Genomic DNA, 18,617 nt, shown 5'->3' on the forward strand with positions numbered 1-18,617 from the left:
GTATTGTATCATTAAATTTACGTGAAAGGTTTATTAATAAACCGTTTTTTTCCCGTTAGTTACATAGGAGATAGTAGATGCCTTTTTGTTATAGTCTCTTGACTGGCAAACACGAACAGAAATTATTATATTAAATAGGATACTGTATCGACCCAGTATGAGTAGCAGTATATTAATTAGTATAATCAAACCAAAAAGCTTTGATTAACACAAGTATAGAACTCATATAAAAGTATGATTGTTGTTCTTTATGGAATGTGCATTGAATTCAAGTGTATAAAGTATATGACGAACAATACGCAACTTTGAACACTCCTCCACATCTTTATTTGATCACATTTAAAACCCTGAAGTCTTGAAGTCAGTGAAGTTGATTATCCTTAAACTCACCATACAAATAAAGCCCTCACTAGAGCTAGTTAAAAAATCCTTTTTTTATTATATAATTTTCAAAGAATGCTATTTAATAATAATATAAAATAAAAATACATTATGTATGAGCAAGAAAGATTTCATGCCATAACGACAGCAAACGTGGGGCTTCTGCTAATGTCAGTGGCTGAATAGGCTGCAGATTCGACGGGGGCATGGAAACCATGTTAATTACATGGCAGTGTTGTTGTTCACATCCATGTGGTTCACAAGCTCGGTGACGAGCTCCTGCAGCACGGCTGCCCTCTTCTCACTCATCTCCAGCACGGACTGGTGGTTGACGGCGCTGGAGTCCCCGTAGCTCCGTGCTATTTTATTGGTGATAAGAGAGAGGCCAAACACACGCATGTCGCAGTGCTTGGCAACCACCACCTCTGGTGCTGTGCTCATTCCTGAGGGGTGGAAATGGAAGCTTCATTACTGACTTCACTACTGACTACTCAAGTACTTTATAAAGCATTGGGAGGAAAAAACACTAATCCCCCATTTTAGGTCAACTATAGGTTTAACATTTAACTGCACCACTGGAATACCATTCAGACAGATTTGATTCTTACCCTGGATGTAGTGAAGGCCGAAGACAGCAACCACATCCAGCTTCAAACTATTCAGGAGGTAAACCTGTGTTCTGGTTGCCAGACCAAAGAGCCAGCTCTGGTACAGCAGCCAAAACACACATTTACCTTCCTGAGTAATGCTTGACGTCTCTTTGGAGTACACCCTGGCCTATATAATTGCTTGCTATAATCATTTCCATTCTTGTCACTAATAATGGATGCTTACCCACAGCATCTGCTCCTAGTCTGTGCAGAAGGCGGGCCTCAGCTATGCTCTCAAAGTTGGGTCCTCCAACCATGCAGTACACGCCCTCCTGAACAAACTGTGACATGCCCATGTTTTTACAGATGTCAAAGGCCAGGTTTCTCAGATCTTTATCATAAGCGCCAGACATGGAGGGAAAGCGAGGCCCAAATCTGGAAAGTAAACAAATAAATACAAGAGGATGCTGAGTGTCCCAGATGCATAAATGCGTACTCTAAAAATGTTTGTCTATTTATTGAATATTTATGGCTATAAAGGTCTATTGTAACGCAAACCACTAATGCTTGCAATAGATTTGAAAACAAATCAGAATCGGTTACTGTTGTAACATAAAAACTGTAAATATGTCATTTACAAGATGGAACTGTACATTCTGTACATTGTGTACATACATATATACATAATTATATACATTGTACATTGTGTATATAAACATAATATACATATATTGTACATACATTGTTAATATATTTTTGTACATATATAGAATATATATTCCTCTATGCACCCCTGCTTTCTTTTTCCTCAGTTTGGACAGAGCACTCTCAACCATTTCACTGCGAGTTATACTGTGTATGACTATGTATGTGACAAAAAAACCAAACTTGAAACTTGAAACTTGTAAGACTGGAACCATACTAACTATAAGATTTGTTAGCCACTCCTATCCATTTTAACTTATATCACTGGGTTGTGATATTATAAACTTGTCTTATGGTCAGGTAAACAAAAAAACAACTTTTGCATTGACTAACTTACTTTTCGTCATTAGGGCCATTCAGTGGGTTCAAACCAGCAAGTCCAGGGATGTTAATGTGATCCCTGATGATCATGATGTCACCACAGTGGTAGCTGTCTGCTAAATATCCTGCTGCATTTGTGACAATCAGGGTCTCCACTCCCAAAAGCTTGAACACCCTTACTGGAAAAGTGACCTGTGACAGAGATGCAGAATACGACTTCGGCTCTTGTTTCTCTGGGGCACCGAAATGCCAGGAATATCAAGGTTTTAAACTCTGTGCTAACTCCAAGAAGCATGCATTCTACTGTATTCCCCAGAGAATGAATGGACAGCTGTACCTCCTGGTCTGAAGTAGAGAATACTACCATTGAACAGAAAAATGAGCACCGGCACCCAGCATGTGATGCAACTCAGCGTGACTAAGAGCAGGAAAGCATGCATGGTACTATTTAATGAAAAGTGCATATCCCTCTAGTTATTACTTGTGACTAGGTTATGGCTGGCTCAAGCAGGGGGCATGAGGACGGACACAGTACAGAACTGCCTTCATGATGGTTTGTGATGGGATAAGCAATGGATTGCTACTACAAGGGAGGAATTACTAATAAAAGACACTGCCTATAAGGCAGTGTGCCATGAAGGCGGTCTCACTTATTTAGTTACGTGAGGGAATGAAGGCAATCAAGAAATTTTTAGTGGGTCTGAAAGAACTCGCCTTAGAGAGTGAGTGACCCTCATATATGTGGAAACGGCCCTGCATACAAACGCAGGTCTTTCCCTTGAGCTCACCAAACACCAGCCTCCCAGCATGACCCTGCACTATTCACATGCATGCACATGCACATGAGCACATAGGCACACACACACACACACACACACACACACACACACACGAGACTAATATTACAAATTACTTAATTACTTAAGTAATCCATACTTTTACTAATATGGTGTTTACCGTGACCGATAATTTCAAGGAGACATGCATGATGCATTTTAAACATTTACACTGAATCTCTGGTAACATATAAATCATTCTAGTAGCTATTTTGCTAACTAGAAATGAATACTTTGCATATGCCACTAAATCGTCTTTCTAGAAAGGAGGCCACCTATTCTCTTGCTTCAACATCCTACTTCATCTGAGCTCCCAGACATACCTGTGCTGTGAGGAAAACCAGGTATTTCAGAATACTTGAAGGAATCTTGGCACTGGAGGACATCAGCCAGCAAACCCAGTCCGGAACCACAGATAATGGCAATTTTGGGTCTGTGCTGTGTCTGGGATAACAGCCAATCAGCTGTTTTCTGATAATCTTCATGACTGGGAGGAGGCAAAAGTAATATCTTTATCTCTATCCTTTTTCAGAGACTGGGGAAGTGAAATGTGATACACTGATCTATGGCAGAATGTGGTACAAATAATCAAGGTGATATCCACATCTGGCATTCCGGGACAAACTTCACTAACCGAGTGTAGGGTTATGGTGTGTACTTAAGTACTCTTATAAACAAAACAAGTTTCACTGCCCTTTGCCACATAGACACCTCCAGTTATTTGCCCTTTTAGGAAGACCCCAGTGAAACACTCATAAGGATTTAGTAAAGAAACCTACTTTTCATCCTGTAACTGACTCCCAGAAAATATCTACAGCTGAGAGTAAAACCCACAACCTATAGTACATGTCATAACTATTTTTTTAAATCCTGAGTTATCGTAAATGTCATACTGTATCGTCATTCTATCCATTTATGCACTAAAATGCTCAGAACACATTCTATTCACATTCTACTCATTAATCATTTGTGATATTCCCCCATGATTTGTTACATTCACTCATTAATGATTTGTGAAAACAAGAGCCAAAGAAAGTTTACATTTTACCTTATCTGATCTTTACTGTACATCTTGTGTTCCATGTGAAGCTGAAGTATGGCTTGAAGATGAACAGAGTCCCTGAGGAATTACAAACAGAAATGAAAGCAAAGTTTCAGACCATTTTTATACATCTTGCTAAGCAGCAGGAATTTCCTGATTGGTTACATCTTAATGTTGTTGCCAGCGAGGCCAAATGAACTGCCTTACTGTTTGAAAGGCTTAATATTTAAATAAAATAGTATGCAAATTCCATTGAAAATCAATCATTGTCAACAATCGATTTTATTATCTATGTAGCCTTTTTTAAGATTTGACCATAATCTGGTTACGGAAAGATGTTTACAGTAGATCGGTTTATCATAAAAGATCAATCAGGAGTGCTTGTTCTGTGCAAACACACGAAATATCATGGCTGTTTGAAACAAATATAGTTTGAGCATGCTCATTTCTTGGTTAATGTTGTTTATCTGTTCTTATTTGTATAACATACTGCATGTTAAAATAAAGTTGGGCTTTGAGTGGGGAAAAAAATGTTCACAAAAGTTGTTCTGGTCAGTCTTTAAATGTCATTACAATTATGAGGAAAGTTAGACTATTTCAATATATAGTGGAATGGTGTGAATCACACCATTATCTTATACCAACCATACCACATCCTTTACATATCCTATTACACCCTGTGTCTGAAATTTCCTGGGGAATCTGATATAATTCACAAGACATTTTCTTCTCCTTTAAATTTTTTTTTTTATTGATCTTGAGACACAATAGAGGATCCAAGTAACCCTTAAAAATGTGTTAACATTGGAGGTATGGCCATTCTTGAGGTAGCATGTGACACCCATTACCAGAGACTGGACTTCATTTTTATTCAAAATCTTGGGACCAGGAAAAAATTAATTTGAGCACTTCACAAGGTTTGGCTGATTACAATCTTTTCACCCTTTTAGATAAACAACTTCAGGCTTGTAAAGCCACATGCTATATATCAAATGCTTAAGGAAAGAACAAAGAAGTATCTCCTTACTATTAGTACATCTTGTTAGTGTTGTTGTATGTTATATGTATGTATTCTTATGTTATATGTATGTATTCTCCATATTTAATGGTAAAGCACAGTCCACAATAAAGTTCATGGCAATGAGAAAACAATGAACTAATATAAATCTGTAGGGCAACTAGTCACCAACTCATTTGTGCCATTCTGATCATGTAAGAAAGGATGCTGTACATACTCAGATGCTCAGTGAACCAAACTCTCTTTTATTATAGTTATTATTATTATTGGCTGAAATGATTTGGTTTCCAACACATACATATTTGTAGATGCTATGTGATAACAGATATAGCAGATATAACATGACCTATTTTAGAGGCATATGTAGATTCAGATATAGACATAAGGAAGCAAAACGACGCTGCAGCAGGGCACACGTACACTAGAAGAGCTGTACAGGAGATGAGCTGTAGCCTGTTGCCAAGTCTACAGTAACCCAGGGGACCTTCACCAGGAGAAGCACTGACATTAAAACACATTTGAGTCTATGTTTTATAGTCAATATTTTAAGTTAGCATTTACTGCTCTAACAGAGGTCCTTGCTTTGATGCTCACAGCCTCCCTATGATCGCTGAGCCATTAGATGTGATTGGCTGAAACAGCAGAAGTGGTGCCTATAGCAATAAAGTGCTAACACGCACATGCCAGGGTGAAATTTAACTGGGTTCATGTGAATGATGGTATGCAGAGAGAAAGAGAGAGAGCGTGAGACACAGAGAGAGAGAGAGAGAGAGAGAGAGAGAGAGAGAGAGAGAGAGAGAGAGAGAGAGATTGATTGATTGTAACGAACAAGGTATGTTGAGCACTTGACAATGTTAATCTTGTTAATAAAGACTTGCTGATTCTCTCTTTCTTTCTGTTTCTCTCATAAAAAAGATGCCCGAGATGCCTTATAGACACTTAATACTGAACCAGCTACAAGGACTATATATTATTTATTAAAGTGTGGACTGATAACAAGCTGGGATGCCCAAGAAGGATAGGTTCCCCCTTGAGTCTTGGCCCTACTAAGTTATCTAAATTTTAAATTCCAGCCAGTGAGTTTTCCTGTCATCACTGGCTTGCTCATTAGGCACTGGGACCCATAAATTTGTATAGCTGCTTTGGCATGTTATAAATCAATAAATTTTACTTTGACTCTGACTTGATTACTTCTTCATGAATCAGTGTATGATGTTTTTTATTACACTGTATAAACAAAGCAGTTACATCTTCAAAACCCCAAACCAGATCATAGCCAACTTGTTTGTGCACGTTAACCGTTCGTGCAACGACCCGAGTACCACAGGGCGTGGAGCAGGACTCACAGACTCCCTCGACTCTGACAGACGTTTCTTAACATATAACGCATACAACCACGGCACTCACGCATAAAAACGGTGAACACAAACACACATCTAACTAAGCACAAAACTCCGTCAACGTTAACAACGACGACATGAATAACAACCAGCAAGTATGCATGTACCAACAGGCGTTTAAATACATACTGACACACAACACTAAACCCTGTGCAGGTGTGTGCCATCAAGGAGGGCGTAGTTACAAACAAGACACAGCACGCGGCGGGCCGTACCACGTGACCAGTGGCAAGGGGAGCGTTCCATTTGAAGGATCATGGTTTATACTACTTATCACACCACATTAAACATAATATAGGCCGCTTTTTCCCCCTCAAAAATTGCTCTTATATTATTTATCAGGAAAACATTAGCATGGACATAATTCCTGGTCTATCTAAAATAAGTTGTTGGTGTATTTTATTTTTTTTTTTCCCAAAATCTGATGCATTATACTTTACATGTAACGGAGAGGTTTTGCCTTTTGTAATGCCTATTATGACCAACATTATAAACTAAAACCACAAGTCACCTTTTTTACAGTGAATAAGTGCAAAAAAACCAACAACACAAAACAAAACGGGAAACAAGAAATATTTAAAGTTGAAAATAATTCGATGTGCTTCTTTGCTCTATTATCTTGTTAAGGTGACGTGCGCGAGGCGTTTCACGTGCTCCTCAATGGTCGCAGAACGCCTCTCATTTCGCGGTCACGCGGAGGTGTGGCGTAATTGGACATTAAGGCATGTGCTGTCCTACTTGTTGTGGCTCGCAGAATGGACTCTGAATTCCCGTGTCTGCTGGTTCCACCACAGGGTTTCCCCACTGATGAATCAAGTTAATTTTCCTGACCACTTATCAGAAATCGATGGACTAATGAATGGTAGGCTAAAATCCATTTCATTGAAACAGTCCCGAGGTCCCGCTGGGATCACAAATGAAAGGTGGTTTTTTTTGGGAAACATTTCCGAAATAAATGTCTCCTCTTATCAAATCCTGAGATTACAGAAACATTAAGGTATGATTAAAGTATGATGTGTGTATATATATATATATATATATATATATATATATATATATATATATATATATATATATACGCTAAAATTGTGTCATGTTATTTTAGTATTGTACCAATTCAGTATTGTACCCATTAGTATTGAAGTATTGTACCCATTCTGTAAATTGTCTGTAAGATTATGATTCTGTTGTTGTTGTTTTACCCCTCAGCTACTTGTCCAGCAGCAAACCTGGTGGATTTAATCCTGTAACTGCAGAATTGCATCTGAAGGGTGTATGTAGTAGAGCCAGCTGGGAAGCCTCCTGTCCCCCCAGGCCTTTCAGAGACCCAGCCAGTGGGTCAGTCCAGCTCAGGGTCTTAACCACCTGACCTTAATCCTCAACCACAAACACATGGACTGCAGTCAGCCCTGTGCATCTGGTTGCTCTGCCGTATGCTAAGCGCCGAGGACGTGAGGCACCCTAGTGGGCAGTCTGTCGACATGGAGGGTCTGCACATGGACACAGACGTGATAAGAGGAGTTGATTGGGAGCAGTTGGAGATTAGCCAGCTGCTACCAGTGATCAGAGGAACAGAGAGTGCTAAATCATAAGATCAGAGGAGGCACACACAGTCCATGCCTAAAGAACATGATCTTCTTTCTGCGTAGACTTATAGAGTGATTTGATTCTAACATAAAAATTGGATTCTTATAGCCTACTCTTTTAATCTAATATAATATTAGATCAGAGAATAAAATTCCTCTAGGTTAAGGCAAAAATTGTCTTGTGGGGCAAAAAGAAAGTTTTGTGGGGAAAATTCCTGAGCTGCCCACCAGAGGTGTAACAGAGACCTCCAGGAATTCTCTCCTGAGGAATTGATTAACAAAGAGTAAATCGAAAACACAAGAGCACATATTATTGTTATATAAATCTCAACAGAACAAAAAGACATTTCCATGATTGTTATCATCATTGTTGGCTGCGTTGTCCGCAGAACCAGATAGGTTGGATTAATCATAGATTTGATGGTCCTGGTCTTCAGAGACTTCACAGCTGCAATCATAAATGGTAGACAACACCAAAGGAGGAGAAACACAACAATAACAGGCAATATAAAATTAATCAGTCAATGACCCCAACCATTCCACAGGCAGAAGAACCAGGCGAACTAGAAACGCTCAGTGATGGGTAGAGTCTTATTTGAATATGTCATGTCATCTTTAACAATAAAAACATCATAATAATGATCAGGGAACATGGCACACGCCTTCAGCTAACAGAAAGTTAGCTGACACACCACACTAACCCACACCATAGCATCTGTGGACTACAAGGCTGTAAATGACCTTAATGTTTACTCTGTCTGATAAGCATAAGTCGCCAAGCTTTAAGGGATAACAAGGGTTCTGCAGTATTAAAAGGTCTCCAGATCTTTGGCATCGCTAGGCTGGGCATCAGTTAGTACAGCTGTTCATGTTATTGCAATAGTGGTAGTAGGTGGTCCATAAAGATCCTCAGAATTTTCAATGTAAATATTACATTTTCAAAGCAAATGTTTGATTATTATTCTGTCTTCAGTTGTTTGAGCTGTTGGGAGAGGGAGATGAGGCAACATTAACTTGAGCACCAATGAGTTTTTCAGTGAGTGCTCCAGTAAAATTAAAGACAATTGTATTTAACTGCCAGCTTGCATTGGCATGGTTGACCCTTTAAACAAGGCATGGGAAATGGTCTACCCTTCAAAACTTCAAGCGGTGACAGTTTTGAGGTTTCACAAGGAGTGGTGCGTATTTTATAAAGAACAACAGTAACAGGTTGTCACGAACTGCTCCTCTTCCCACTAGTCATGTGGTTTGGTCCGCCCCACCCCGTGCAGTGGGTAGTCATTGTATGTGTCTTGTTTGTAATCATGCCTTCTTTGTTAGCACACACCTGCACATGGTTTAGTGTTTGTCTATATGTGTTTAAACCCCTGCTGGTGTGTGCAGTGTTGTCGGTTATTGATCATGTTCACATCGTCAGTGTTGCACATATTCACATCCATGTTCACCATTTAAGTTTTATGTGAGTGCCATTGTATCAAATCAATGAGGGCCTCAGAAGATGGGCGCATGTTATGTTTTAACTGTTTTTATTGCCACATTGTTCTGTGCACAAATTAAACAGGAATCTAGGATCATATTTGTTGTTTGTTGGACATCCTTAAATAAAATATTCTACTGAGGATACTCCACAGAAATTTATTTCGTTTTGTCTAGAAATCCAGAGTTATAGACTTTGACTGACTGATGAGAAGGTGCATGTACAGAACCAGTGTAATTAAGGAGGGGAGAACCCCGTCAATTATGAGCATGTGTATTTAAGCGCGACGAATTGACCAGCATACAAAAGGCATAGGCTAAATTGCGGGTGGATGGCGTTTAGCAAGTGTTCTAGTCAATGAGCACAGACACGGGAACATTGTAGTGTTGCAGCGGTAAGTGATTTGGGAATTTTGTTTTTAATGTGACCCGATCCTGGAAGCAGATTGCTCAACAGTTGCAGGAGTTATAGAGGCAAAACACCCAGCCCCAGGTTTATAAGTGGAAGGAGTCTCATGTTGCATATGACCCCCAAGGTAAGCCAATATGTTTCCATTGCCAACAAGCTGGTCACATTGTCCAAAATTGCCTTGTTCAAATTACAAGTCATCAGCAGCCAGAAGTAGGGGTGGTGGACCATAGTTAGTAGAGCAGGCGGGAAACTAACTCCCCCTGCTGTGGGGAGTCAAACAGCAGGGTAGGAGCAAAAAGACTCAAATAATGTAAAGAAACCTGGAAATTATGGGCAGTTGGTGGGACAAAATCTAGTGGTGAGTGTGAACATGGGTGGGGTTGAGATAAGGTGTTTAGTGACTACAAGGTCTACGATGAGCAAAATCAGAAAGTTTCTTTAAATAGCATTTTGAGCAGAAAGGAGTTGGACTACTGCAGCACTGTAGCTGGCTGGTGATTAAGGCAGCAAATGGTTTAGATCATATACCATATTTGGGCTATTTAGAGGTTGTTGTCATGATTGTGGGAAATATGATAAAAGGGATGGGAATTCTGGTAACAAAGGATGTGACAGACCCACACTTCCAGGCAAGAAAACAGACTGTACCAGGGTTGATGGGAATGAATATTATTCGCCATTGCTATTAGGTATTAATTCAACATTTGATTCGATTTGATTGAGCATGAAATATGCTTGAGTAATGAGGTTCCGGTATGCCAGCACTATCACACAGAAGGTGATGTGTGAGAGCTGTAGTCTGTACTCCCCAGTTGTAGTAGTGTGGAAGAAAGATGAAACTATCCATATGTGTGTGGACTACTGGCATTTAAATGTCAAAACCTGTAAGGATCCATATCCTTTGGCCCAGATTGAGGAGTCTTTAGATGCTCTGGGCAAAGCCCAGTGGTTTATAGCTATTGATTTGGCAAGTGGCTACAATCAAGTGGCGGTGGCAGAAATAAAACAAAGATGGATTTTTGTACTCATTTTGGCCTATATGATTGGAATTGTATGCTGTTTGGCCTTTCTAATAGCCCTGGAACCTTCCACCGGTTGATGAAGAGGATATTGTGCATTCATAGAATTTGCTCATTGCATATTTTGACAATGTGGTCATTTTCTCAGAAACAGTTGAGGAACACTTACAGAGGCTTGAAGAGGTCCTGAAATGGTTAAAATCTTTTGGACTGAAAGCTAACCTTGCCAAATGTGTTTTTTTCTAACAGTAGGTGAAATTCCTGGGGCATTTCTGGCAACTGATCCAGGGAAGGTGGAAGCAGTGGTAGCATGGAAGAAGCCTAGCACTGTGACAGAACTGAGATAATTTCTGGGGTTTGCAAGCTACTATTGGAGGTTTGGGGAAGGTTTGCACAAATTGCAGCCTCCCTCCATCAAGTAGTGTCCCAAGGTACTGTAAAGAGGGGAAAGAAGCAACTTTGAAGTAATTTGACCTTATTAGACCTTTGAAATGATTAAATGGAATGCCGCATTCGAACAGTTGAAGAAAAAGTCTCTGGTGTTGGCATTTGCTGATTTTAATAAACATTTTTATTTGAAAATAGATGCAAGGTACTCATGTCTTCTTTGCAGATACTCCCTGAGTTTCTCTGGTTCAGCTTCGGGCCCTTCAGAGATCCGACCTAATAATAGGTCCATTTCTGGAACTCTGGAGGAAAGGGGACTTGACTAGAGCGGCAGCAAATCACGCCAGAAGTACAAGAATTGGTGAGACAGTGGAATTCGGTGGCGGAAAATGAAAGTGTTCTGTACAGATAAATTACAGAGGCAGGTGCAGGGCCATTGAGGCAAATTTTACTTCCAGCTAAATTGAAGGAGGTGGTAATGGAACAGCTCCATAATAATTATGGGCATCAAGGAGTGGAACGCACATTTAAGCTAGTGAGAGCCCGCTGCTACCGGCCAATTATGTATAAAGATGTGGAACATTGGTGCCAAACATGTGAAAGGTGTTGTAAAGGATGTGCACATTAAATCCAAGATCCCGCTGGGAAGTCTTCAAGCCGATGAACCGTTGCAGGTGCTTGCAGTTGATTTTACCATACTTGAACCTTCACAGGATGGGAGAGCGAATGTGATGGTAATGATGTCTTTTCCAAGTTTACTGTGGCAGTGGCAACAATAGATCAAATAGCAGGGACTCTAGCTTGAGTGCTGACCAAAGAATAGTTCCACAAGTATGGCGTTCCTTTATGTATATGTCCTATTGGATTTTTCTGCCTATTTTTTTGACCATGCTTTGGATGACCCTTACTTTCTAAACCTACCCTGTTTTCTTGCACTCGACCTTGAGTGGCTATAGCGTCCAGAAACATTCCAGTACCTGCCAACTGGACCCTTCAGCTGCTCAAGGCCAGCTGTTAAGTCAGACATCATCAGCAACTAAAGTCTTTGGGTAATATGGTGGAGAAGCTTACACCGCTGTATTGGTTCCCTCAGTAACGGAGTTAATGCATTGTCTGGCTACATTAACTACCAGTGAGTTGAAAGCTCCCAGTGTCATCACAGTCCCTCCACCCGCAGCTAGCAGCTCTCCATTTCGTCTTTCTCATCCTGATAAGTACAATGGGGATCCTGCAGGATGTAAAGGATTTCTGTTACAATGCTCATTGTATTTTGCCCATCAGCCTCCATGCACAGATGTGTGCATTTCCATTATTTTTTTATTAAGTGGGAAAGCTTTAGAGTGGGCTAACACTTATGGACTGAAGGTGGTAATATTACAAGAGATTACAATCTTTTTACAAGTCAGTTTTGGGCTGTTTTTGGTCACCCCTAGAAGGCAAGGCAAGTGGTGAACTGCTATACAGTGTACAACACGGTTCTCACACAGGAGCAGAGGACACCTTAGCTTTAACTATTACTTACAGACAAGGCTTCAATGTTGACTTTCTTACAGAATTAGCTTGCAGCAATAATTTAAAATCACTGGAAGGTCTCATTATGCAGTCTATATGTCTGGATAATCTTTTACAAGAGACAGGAAGAAACAAGCTACATTGGGTATTTCATCAGTGACACAGGAGTCACTATTGTGGATAAAAAGGTGGACACTGTAGTGAATTGGTTAGTGCCACATACACCAAAGGAGTTGCAGAGGTTTTTGGGGTTCGCATATTTCTAGAGATGCTTCATAGTGTCACGATTAGTCCCTCCCAGCTTCCATGTTCCATGCTTTCCCTGCCTTGTGTATTTTAGTTACATTCTGTAGTTTGGTTTTCTCCACCGCTCATAGGGGCTCACAGAGACTCCAGTATTGCAACATCTAGATCCAGAGGAACCCTTTGTGGTAGAGGTGGACGATACTGAGGTGGGAGTTAGAGCTTTTTTTTCACAAAGAAGTGGTAAGCCACCTAAGCGCCATCCAATTGCCTACTTTTCAAGGAGGTTGTCACCAGCAGAGAGGAAATATGTCATGGGGAACAGGGAATTGCTGGCAGTTAACTGGCTTTGGAGGAATAGAGGCATTGTTTGGAGAGGGTTAAACACCTGTTTATGGTGTTGACAGATCACAAGAATTTAGAGTATATCAAACATGCTAAATGACTTACTTTTCGCCAAGCCAGATGGTCACTATTCTTTACACGATTCAACTTTCAGATCACACTCCAACCAAGATCAAGGAATGCCAAGGCAGATGCTCTGTCCTGGATGGCATGAGTAATATGGAGAAAAGCACTGATCCCTTACCTATTTTGCCTGAAAAATGCATTATCGGCACCATACAGTGCGACTTTAATGAGGAACTGCAGAAATCATGTTCCAGCATGTGTTCAGGACTTAGGGAATACCTGAGGATATCACATCAGACCTGAGTTCACATCCCAGATATGAAAAGCTTTCATAAAGAAGCTGGGAATAAATGGCATCTTAACTTCAGGATACCACCTGCAAAGCAATGGTCAAGTGGAACAAGTCAGTCAGGAACTGGGAAAGTTCTTAAGGTTAAACTGCAAAGAACAAGAACATGGAATAGTCTAAGTATGTAATATGGGCAAAAATGGCACATGATTCCATCATTCATTCAGTTACTGGTCTCACACCTTTTAAATGTATGCTAGGATAACAACCTCCATTTGTGCCCTGGAATCCAGAGCCCTCAACATTACCAGCAATTGACGAATGGATGAGAGTGAACGTTTGGGAAAGCACACACCAAAAAATCCACCAGGCAATTACTCGTTTCCAGCACCATGCTAACTGTAGGAGAGCACCTGCAATTACATATTCACCAGAAGACCAGGTATGGTAATCCACCAGGGATATGCACCTTAGGGGTAGCAGTAAGATAAAACCCTGCTACCTAGGCCCATTCTTAGTGAAGAAAAAGATCAGTGATATTACTTACTGTCTGAAATTGCCCAGTTCCTATTGAATTTTGCCATCGTTTCATGTATCTCTGTTTAAGCCCTATGTTACAGGATCATTAACATCTCCTTTAGTGGAGAATGCTCCCCCACCACTGGAGTTCGAAGGCTTCTTGTCTTACACTGTCTGGGAGATACTGTACTACAGGAGACGTGGGAATGAGATACAGTATCTCATAGACTTGGAGAGTTACATACCAGAGGAGAGGTGCTGTGTCCCCAGGAAGGATGTATTGGATCTCTTTTTGAGCTTTGATTTTCATAGATCCAAGATAGGCCCACTCCTCGACCCAGAGGTCGTCCTCGCGGCCGTTCAGCACTGCCTGCTGACTCAGACTCCTGGGGGGCAAGGATACCGTCACGCCTACCACAAGAACACTGACAACATTACCCATAATCCCCCTGTTCATTCCCAGTCTCTGGATTATTACTATCAGCTGTGTCTTGTTATCCTAATGTGTCTTTGTATATATAGCCCTGTGTTTAGTCAGTCTTTGCAAAGCCATGTTTGCCTGCCTTACGTTTCTGTGTATTTGGATTATTGTTGTGTTTTTTAGTTATGATCCCTGCCTATCATTTGGATTTACCCTTTGTGTTTGCATGTTTGGATTGTCTTTGGTTACTACCTCTAACTGTTTTTTTTACCATGACTTGGATTGCCCTTACTTTATTAAACTGTTTTCCTGCACTCGACTCCATTTCTGTCCAACATACGTTACAATACAGAGTTCAAGGTTATAAAATTAAGACGATATGAAAAAACACAGGAACTAAGTAGCAAAGAAACAACTGTTTATTATGTATTTTTGCATGCTGAGTCTAAATACGTTTTCAGAATTTCTCTATCAACTAGTTTTTGTTTTTTTTGTTCCTCCATTACTTTTACATCTTCATGTAAGGCATTTAGCAGAAGGGATCTACCAAAGTAATTTTAGCTGTCTACTTAAGGTAAATAGATTATACTCACATATCATTATATATAGTAGGCCTATGGAAAATCGGTACCAGGAAAGTGGAGCCCCTCAGTGTATGCAGTTTACTACTGGACCCTGAAGATGTATGCTCCTGAGGCCAAATATTGGCGAAATACATACACCTGTACAAAATTTTTTATAAGTGTAATAACAGCTTTATTTATGAATAAGTCACATATTCATATTGTAAAATTAACCAAAAACCATGCCTGAGAGAAATACATACAACAGATTTGAATTCAGCATAAAAAGATCTATGAGGACCCCATATTTGAGTTTGCACAAAAATATATATTGTTACTCAGTGTTATTAAATGAGTTTTGAAGAAGTAACTCAGTACTTGAGTAGTCTTTTCAACAGATATGTACAGATACTTAAAAAAACAAACAGATTTCTTACTTTTAATTAAGTACTAATTTAAATGACTACTTTTACTTCTACTTGAATATTTATTTTAAAGCAATGCTACTAATTGTTTATCTATGTAAAAGGATCGGCAATGATGGTAGTTGTAAAAATATCTAGTTATTCACTTTTCTTACCATTCCATCTACTACGGTGGACAAAAGAGCACAACTTTATGAACAGTACTTGTTACTGTAGAAACCTGCATGATTTTGAAAATCATAGAGCTAAGTATGTACATGTAGATATGATAAATATGATGTTTTTAATGGTTAAGTTTTATGTTCACAAAATGTAAATTCTCAAGTAAAAGGACTTTTTTTTTTTTGCCTTTGAAAAGGAAATGGAACTTTATATTAAATTTGCTAATTGGGCCCCCTTTAAAAGCTTGTTATAAAGTTTGTTAATGCATGTATGTACTTTAGCTATGACTAATGATTTGTTGTGCAATTATAGGTATGTTTTGCATATGCATTTGATGGTGTGTAGCTTATTTCAGCTTGCCTAACTAGAGCTAACAGCAAAGGTGGTGTGTTGGCAGATGTTACGGTAATGAGGCAGTTTACTTGCTAGCTGGCTAGTCACTGTACTGCAAATAGGCAGCTGGATATTGTGGTAACAATGCTGGCTTAAGTTACTCGCCTAAATTACTCAATCATCGCATAAAATAGATTGCCAAAATGATCCATCAGGTCAAGGACAAACCAAGGTACTGAACTGTAAACAGCTTTAACATCCAACTGACAACAAAGTGCTAATAAAAAGAACTGAACACTGTCAAATGCTGATTAGCAGAAGATTCTTGCAGGTTCGATTTTTATATATTGCTTATTTCCCCAGTTAATACTATATCAGGTAAATATAACGAGTAAATAAGCGGACCATCAAAATTTGATGTTTTAAAATAAAAATTCACCATATCTAGCACCAACCAGAATGCAAGTGATCAGCTGTGGCTGCAGCATAAGGGGGCCAGTAATCAGGGACTTTTAAACTTAGAAATTATTATTCATTTAAACATTTTTTTCTTGAACATGGGGCAAACTGTTCATCTGGCAAGAAAGATAATTTTTTTAATTTAAATTGAAAATGGCATCAAGGGGTAGGTGCTTGAGCACTCTACCACCACCACCACCTCACGCACTTGAAAAGCCTCAGTGACAAAGTAGCAAAGAAGCACAGACAGCAGAATTTGGCTGAGAAGATCTAAGCTCATTATTACAGACTAAATGCTTGGCAGTAAAGCAGCAGTGATTGTGTTTTTCCTATAAGTACATTAAGGCTTGTTGATAGCGAGTATATTGTGTCTTCGAGCTACCTTTTTTCACAAATGTACGCCAAAATGCGTATTGACTGTCTGCGAATAGTGACGGGTTTCTCCTAGAACAAAGTACATGTGCAAATCAGACTTACCAGCTCAGCCCCCTGAGCCGAGGTATAGGGAAGAGATTGGGCTTCAAGAATTGCATTCCACAATGTACACACAGCATAGTCCCATACGTAGATGCCATCACTCGGTTTGGAACAGGAGCCATCAACAAAAATGTGTGATACATGTTCCAAAGCTAAATCATACCTACAGCATGATTGTACAAAGATCATTGAGGAACAGTTGTGCTCCTCTGGTGTTGGTGCTGACTTCGGGAGAGACAACATTTGATGCAGGATGAAGGCTGGAGAGGCCTGCAGAGAAGAGAGTTTGATAGTCAAATTAATAGAGCATGTCACTGTGTTTTCATAGCTGCTGTGTCTCTTTGCTGTTATTTGCTGTGTGGCGGATGTATTTAACACCTTGGTGACCTGATGACTGATATGCAGGGTTAAGTTATGTAAAAGAACTAGTTTCTCAGCATCCTGTTCCAAAACACCAGCACCAGCTAGAGTGTGTAAACATGCAGGTTAGGCCTTAAGCCAAGTTATCTTAAGTTTTCGATAGGTATGTCACATGTCTGTAACCTCCAATATGCTCCTGTGCCAACACCCCTGCCATGACCCCGTCATCCTCACAGATGTGGAGATAAAAGGGTAAGCCTAATGCTGGAGTAGAGCAAGAGATGACTTTAGGGCAGAGAAAGCTGCCATCAGTTCAGCTGTTTATTCAATATGCTCAGGAGAGTCAGTTTTACATACAGAGTGTAGGGTCTTACCATTAAAAGAGCAGTTAGGAACCCAAGCCCTGCAACAGTTCACAAGTCCCAAAATCCTTATTATACCTTTTTTTTTTTGATGGGGGGATGAATCCCAGGTATTTCACCTAAGTCCAGCAGTATTGGAGTTTCTCCAGCGAGGCTTTGAAACTGTACAAGGCTAGGTTCTTCAGCAGGGCCAGTGAACCCCACTCACGGGTATTGTGGTCAGCAGTTGACAGGAACAGATCATTTGTGTACTGTAGGACATCAGACTCTTTGGGGATGGTTAGGTTAGCAAAAATTCATGAACAGTGGCAGCAAAGACAGTAGGTAAGTCAACAAAACCCCGCGGCAGCCTAGTCCAAATGAATTAATTATATTTGAATATAAAAGCAAAAATGGGCTGTGTGCCACATGGTTGTGTTCACATGAGGTCAAACTCACTTGATCCTTGTGTTCTGCCCATGCCTGCGGCCTGGTTTGACATTGCCACAGGACTAGGAAGAGGCATTTAACCCAATTCATGCCTGTTTCCTGCATCATTTTAGCTAATCCCCCTTTAATGGTTCCATTTGCCCTTTCTACCGCCCCTGCGCTAGAAGGGTGATAGCTGCAGTGTTTTCTCATATCCACTCCTAGATATTTAGTCAGAGCTTTTAAGCCTTCGTGTACGAAGAGTGTTCTGTTGTCACTGGACACTCGTTGCGGCAACCCCCACCGGGGAATAATTTCTCTCAGTAGCGCTTTTGCTACTGCATCACTATCTTGTTTTCCCGTTGGGAAGGCCTCCACCCACTTACTAAACATGCACACACACACAAGCATGTATCTCTTCCCTTCTGCTGGTGTTAGTTCTACAAAATCTATCTGCCAATGTTGAAATGGTTCACTAGGTGGCGTGTGTCCAGCGGGTG

At 40.1% G+C, this 18,617-nt stretch overlaps 1 protein-coding gene across 2 annotated transcripts in view; it reads right to left on the bottom strand.

The window, feature by feature from the left end:
- Positions 1–320: 320 nt before the first annotated feature.
- Positions 321–18,617, bottom strand: part of pnp4a (purine nucleoside phosphorylase 4a) — an 86,556-nt gene continuing 68,259 nt past the window's right edge. Inside the window, exons 4-9 of one of the 2 annotated variants that reach the window (XM_081705048.1) lie at positions 3,882–3,953; positions 3,157–3,320; positions 2,712–2,815; positions 2,014–2,189; positions 1,216–1,406; positions 321–824 (exon numbers count right to left, since the gene is read on the bottom strand). In XM_081705048.1, the coding sequence (XP_081561174.1) occupies positions 604–824; positions 1,216–1,406; positions 2,014–2,189; positions 2,712–2,815; positions 3,157–3,320; positions 3,882–3,953 (928 nt within the window). In that variant the 3' untranslated portion in view covers positions 321–603. Of the gene's footprint in view, positions 825–1,215; positions 1,407–2,013; positions 2,190–2,711; positions 2,816–3,156; positions 3,321–3,881; positions 3,954–15,313; positions 17,258–18,617 lie in introns of those variants that run through there. The other variant, XR_014119298.1, reaches the window with a different exon arrangement.

The sequence above is a fragment of the Electrophorus electricus genome, chromosome 22, assembly GCF_041902795.1.
Source record: "Electrophorus electricus isolate QZ-2024a chromosome 22, ASM4190279v1, whole genome shotgun sequence".
NCBI lineage: Eukaryota > Metazoa > Chordata > Actinopteri > Gymnotiformes > Gymnotidae > Electrophorus > Electrophorus electricus.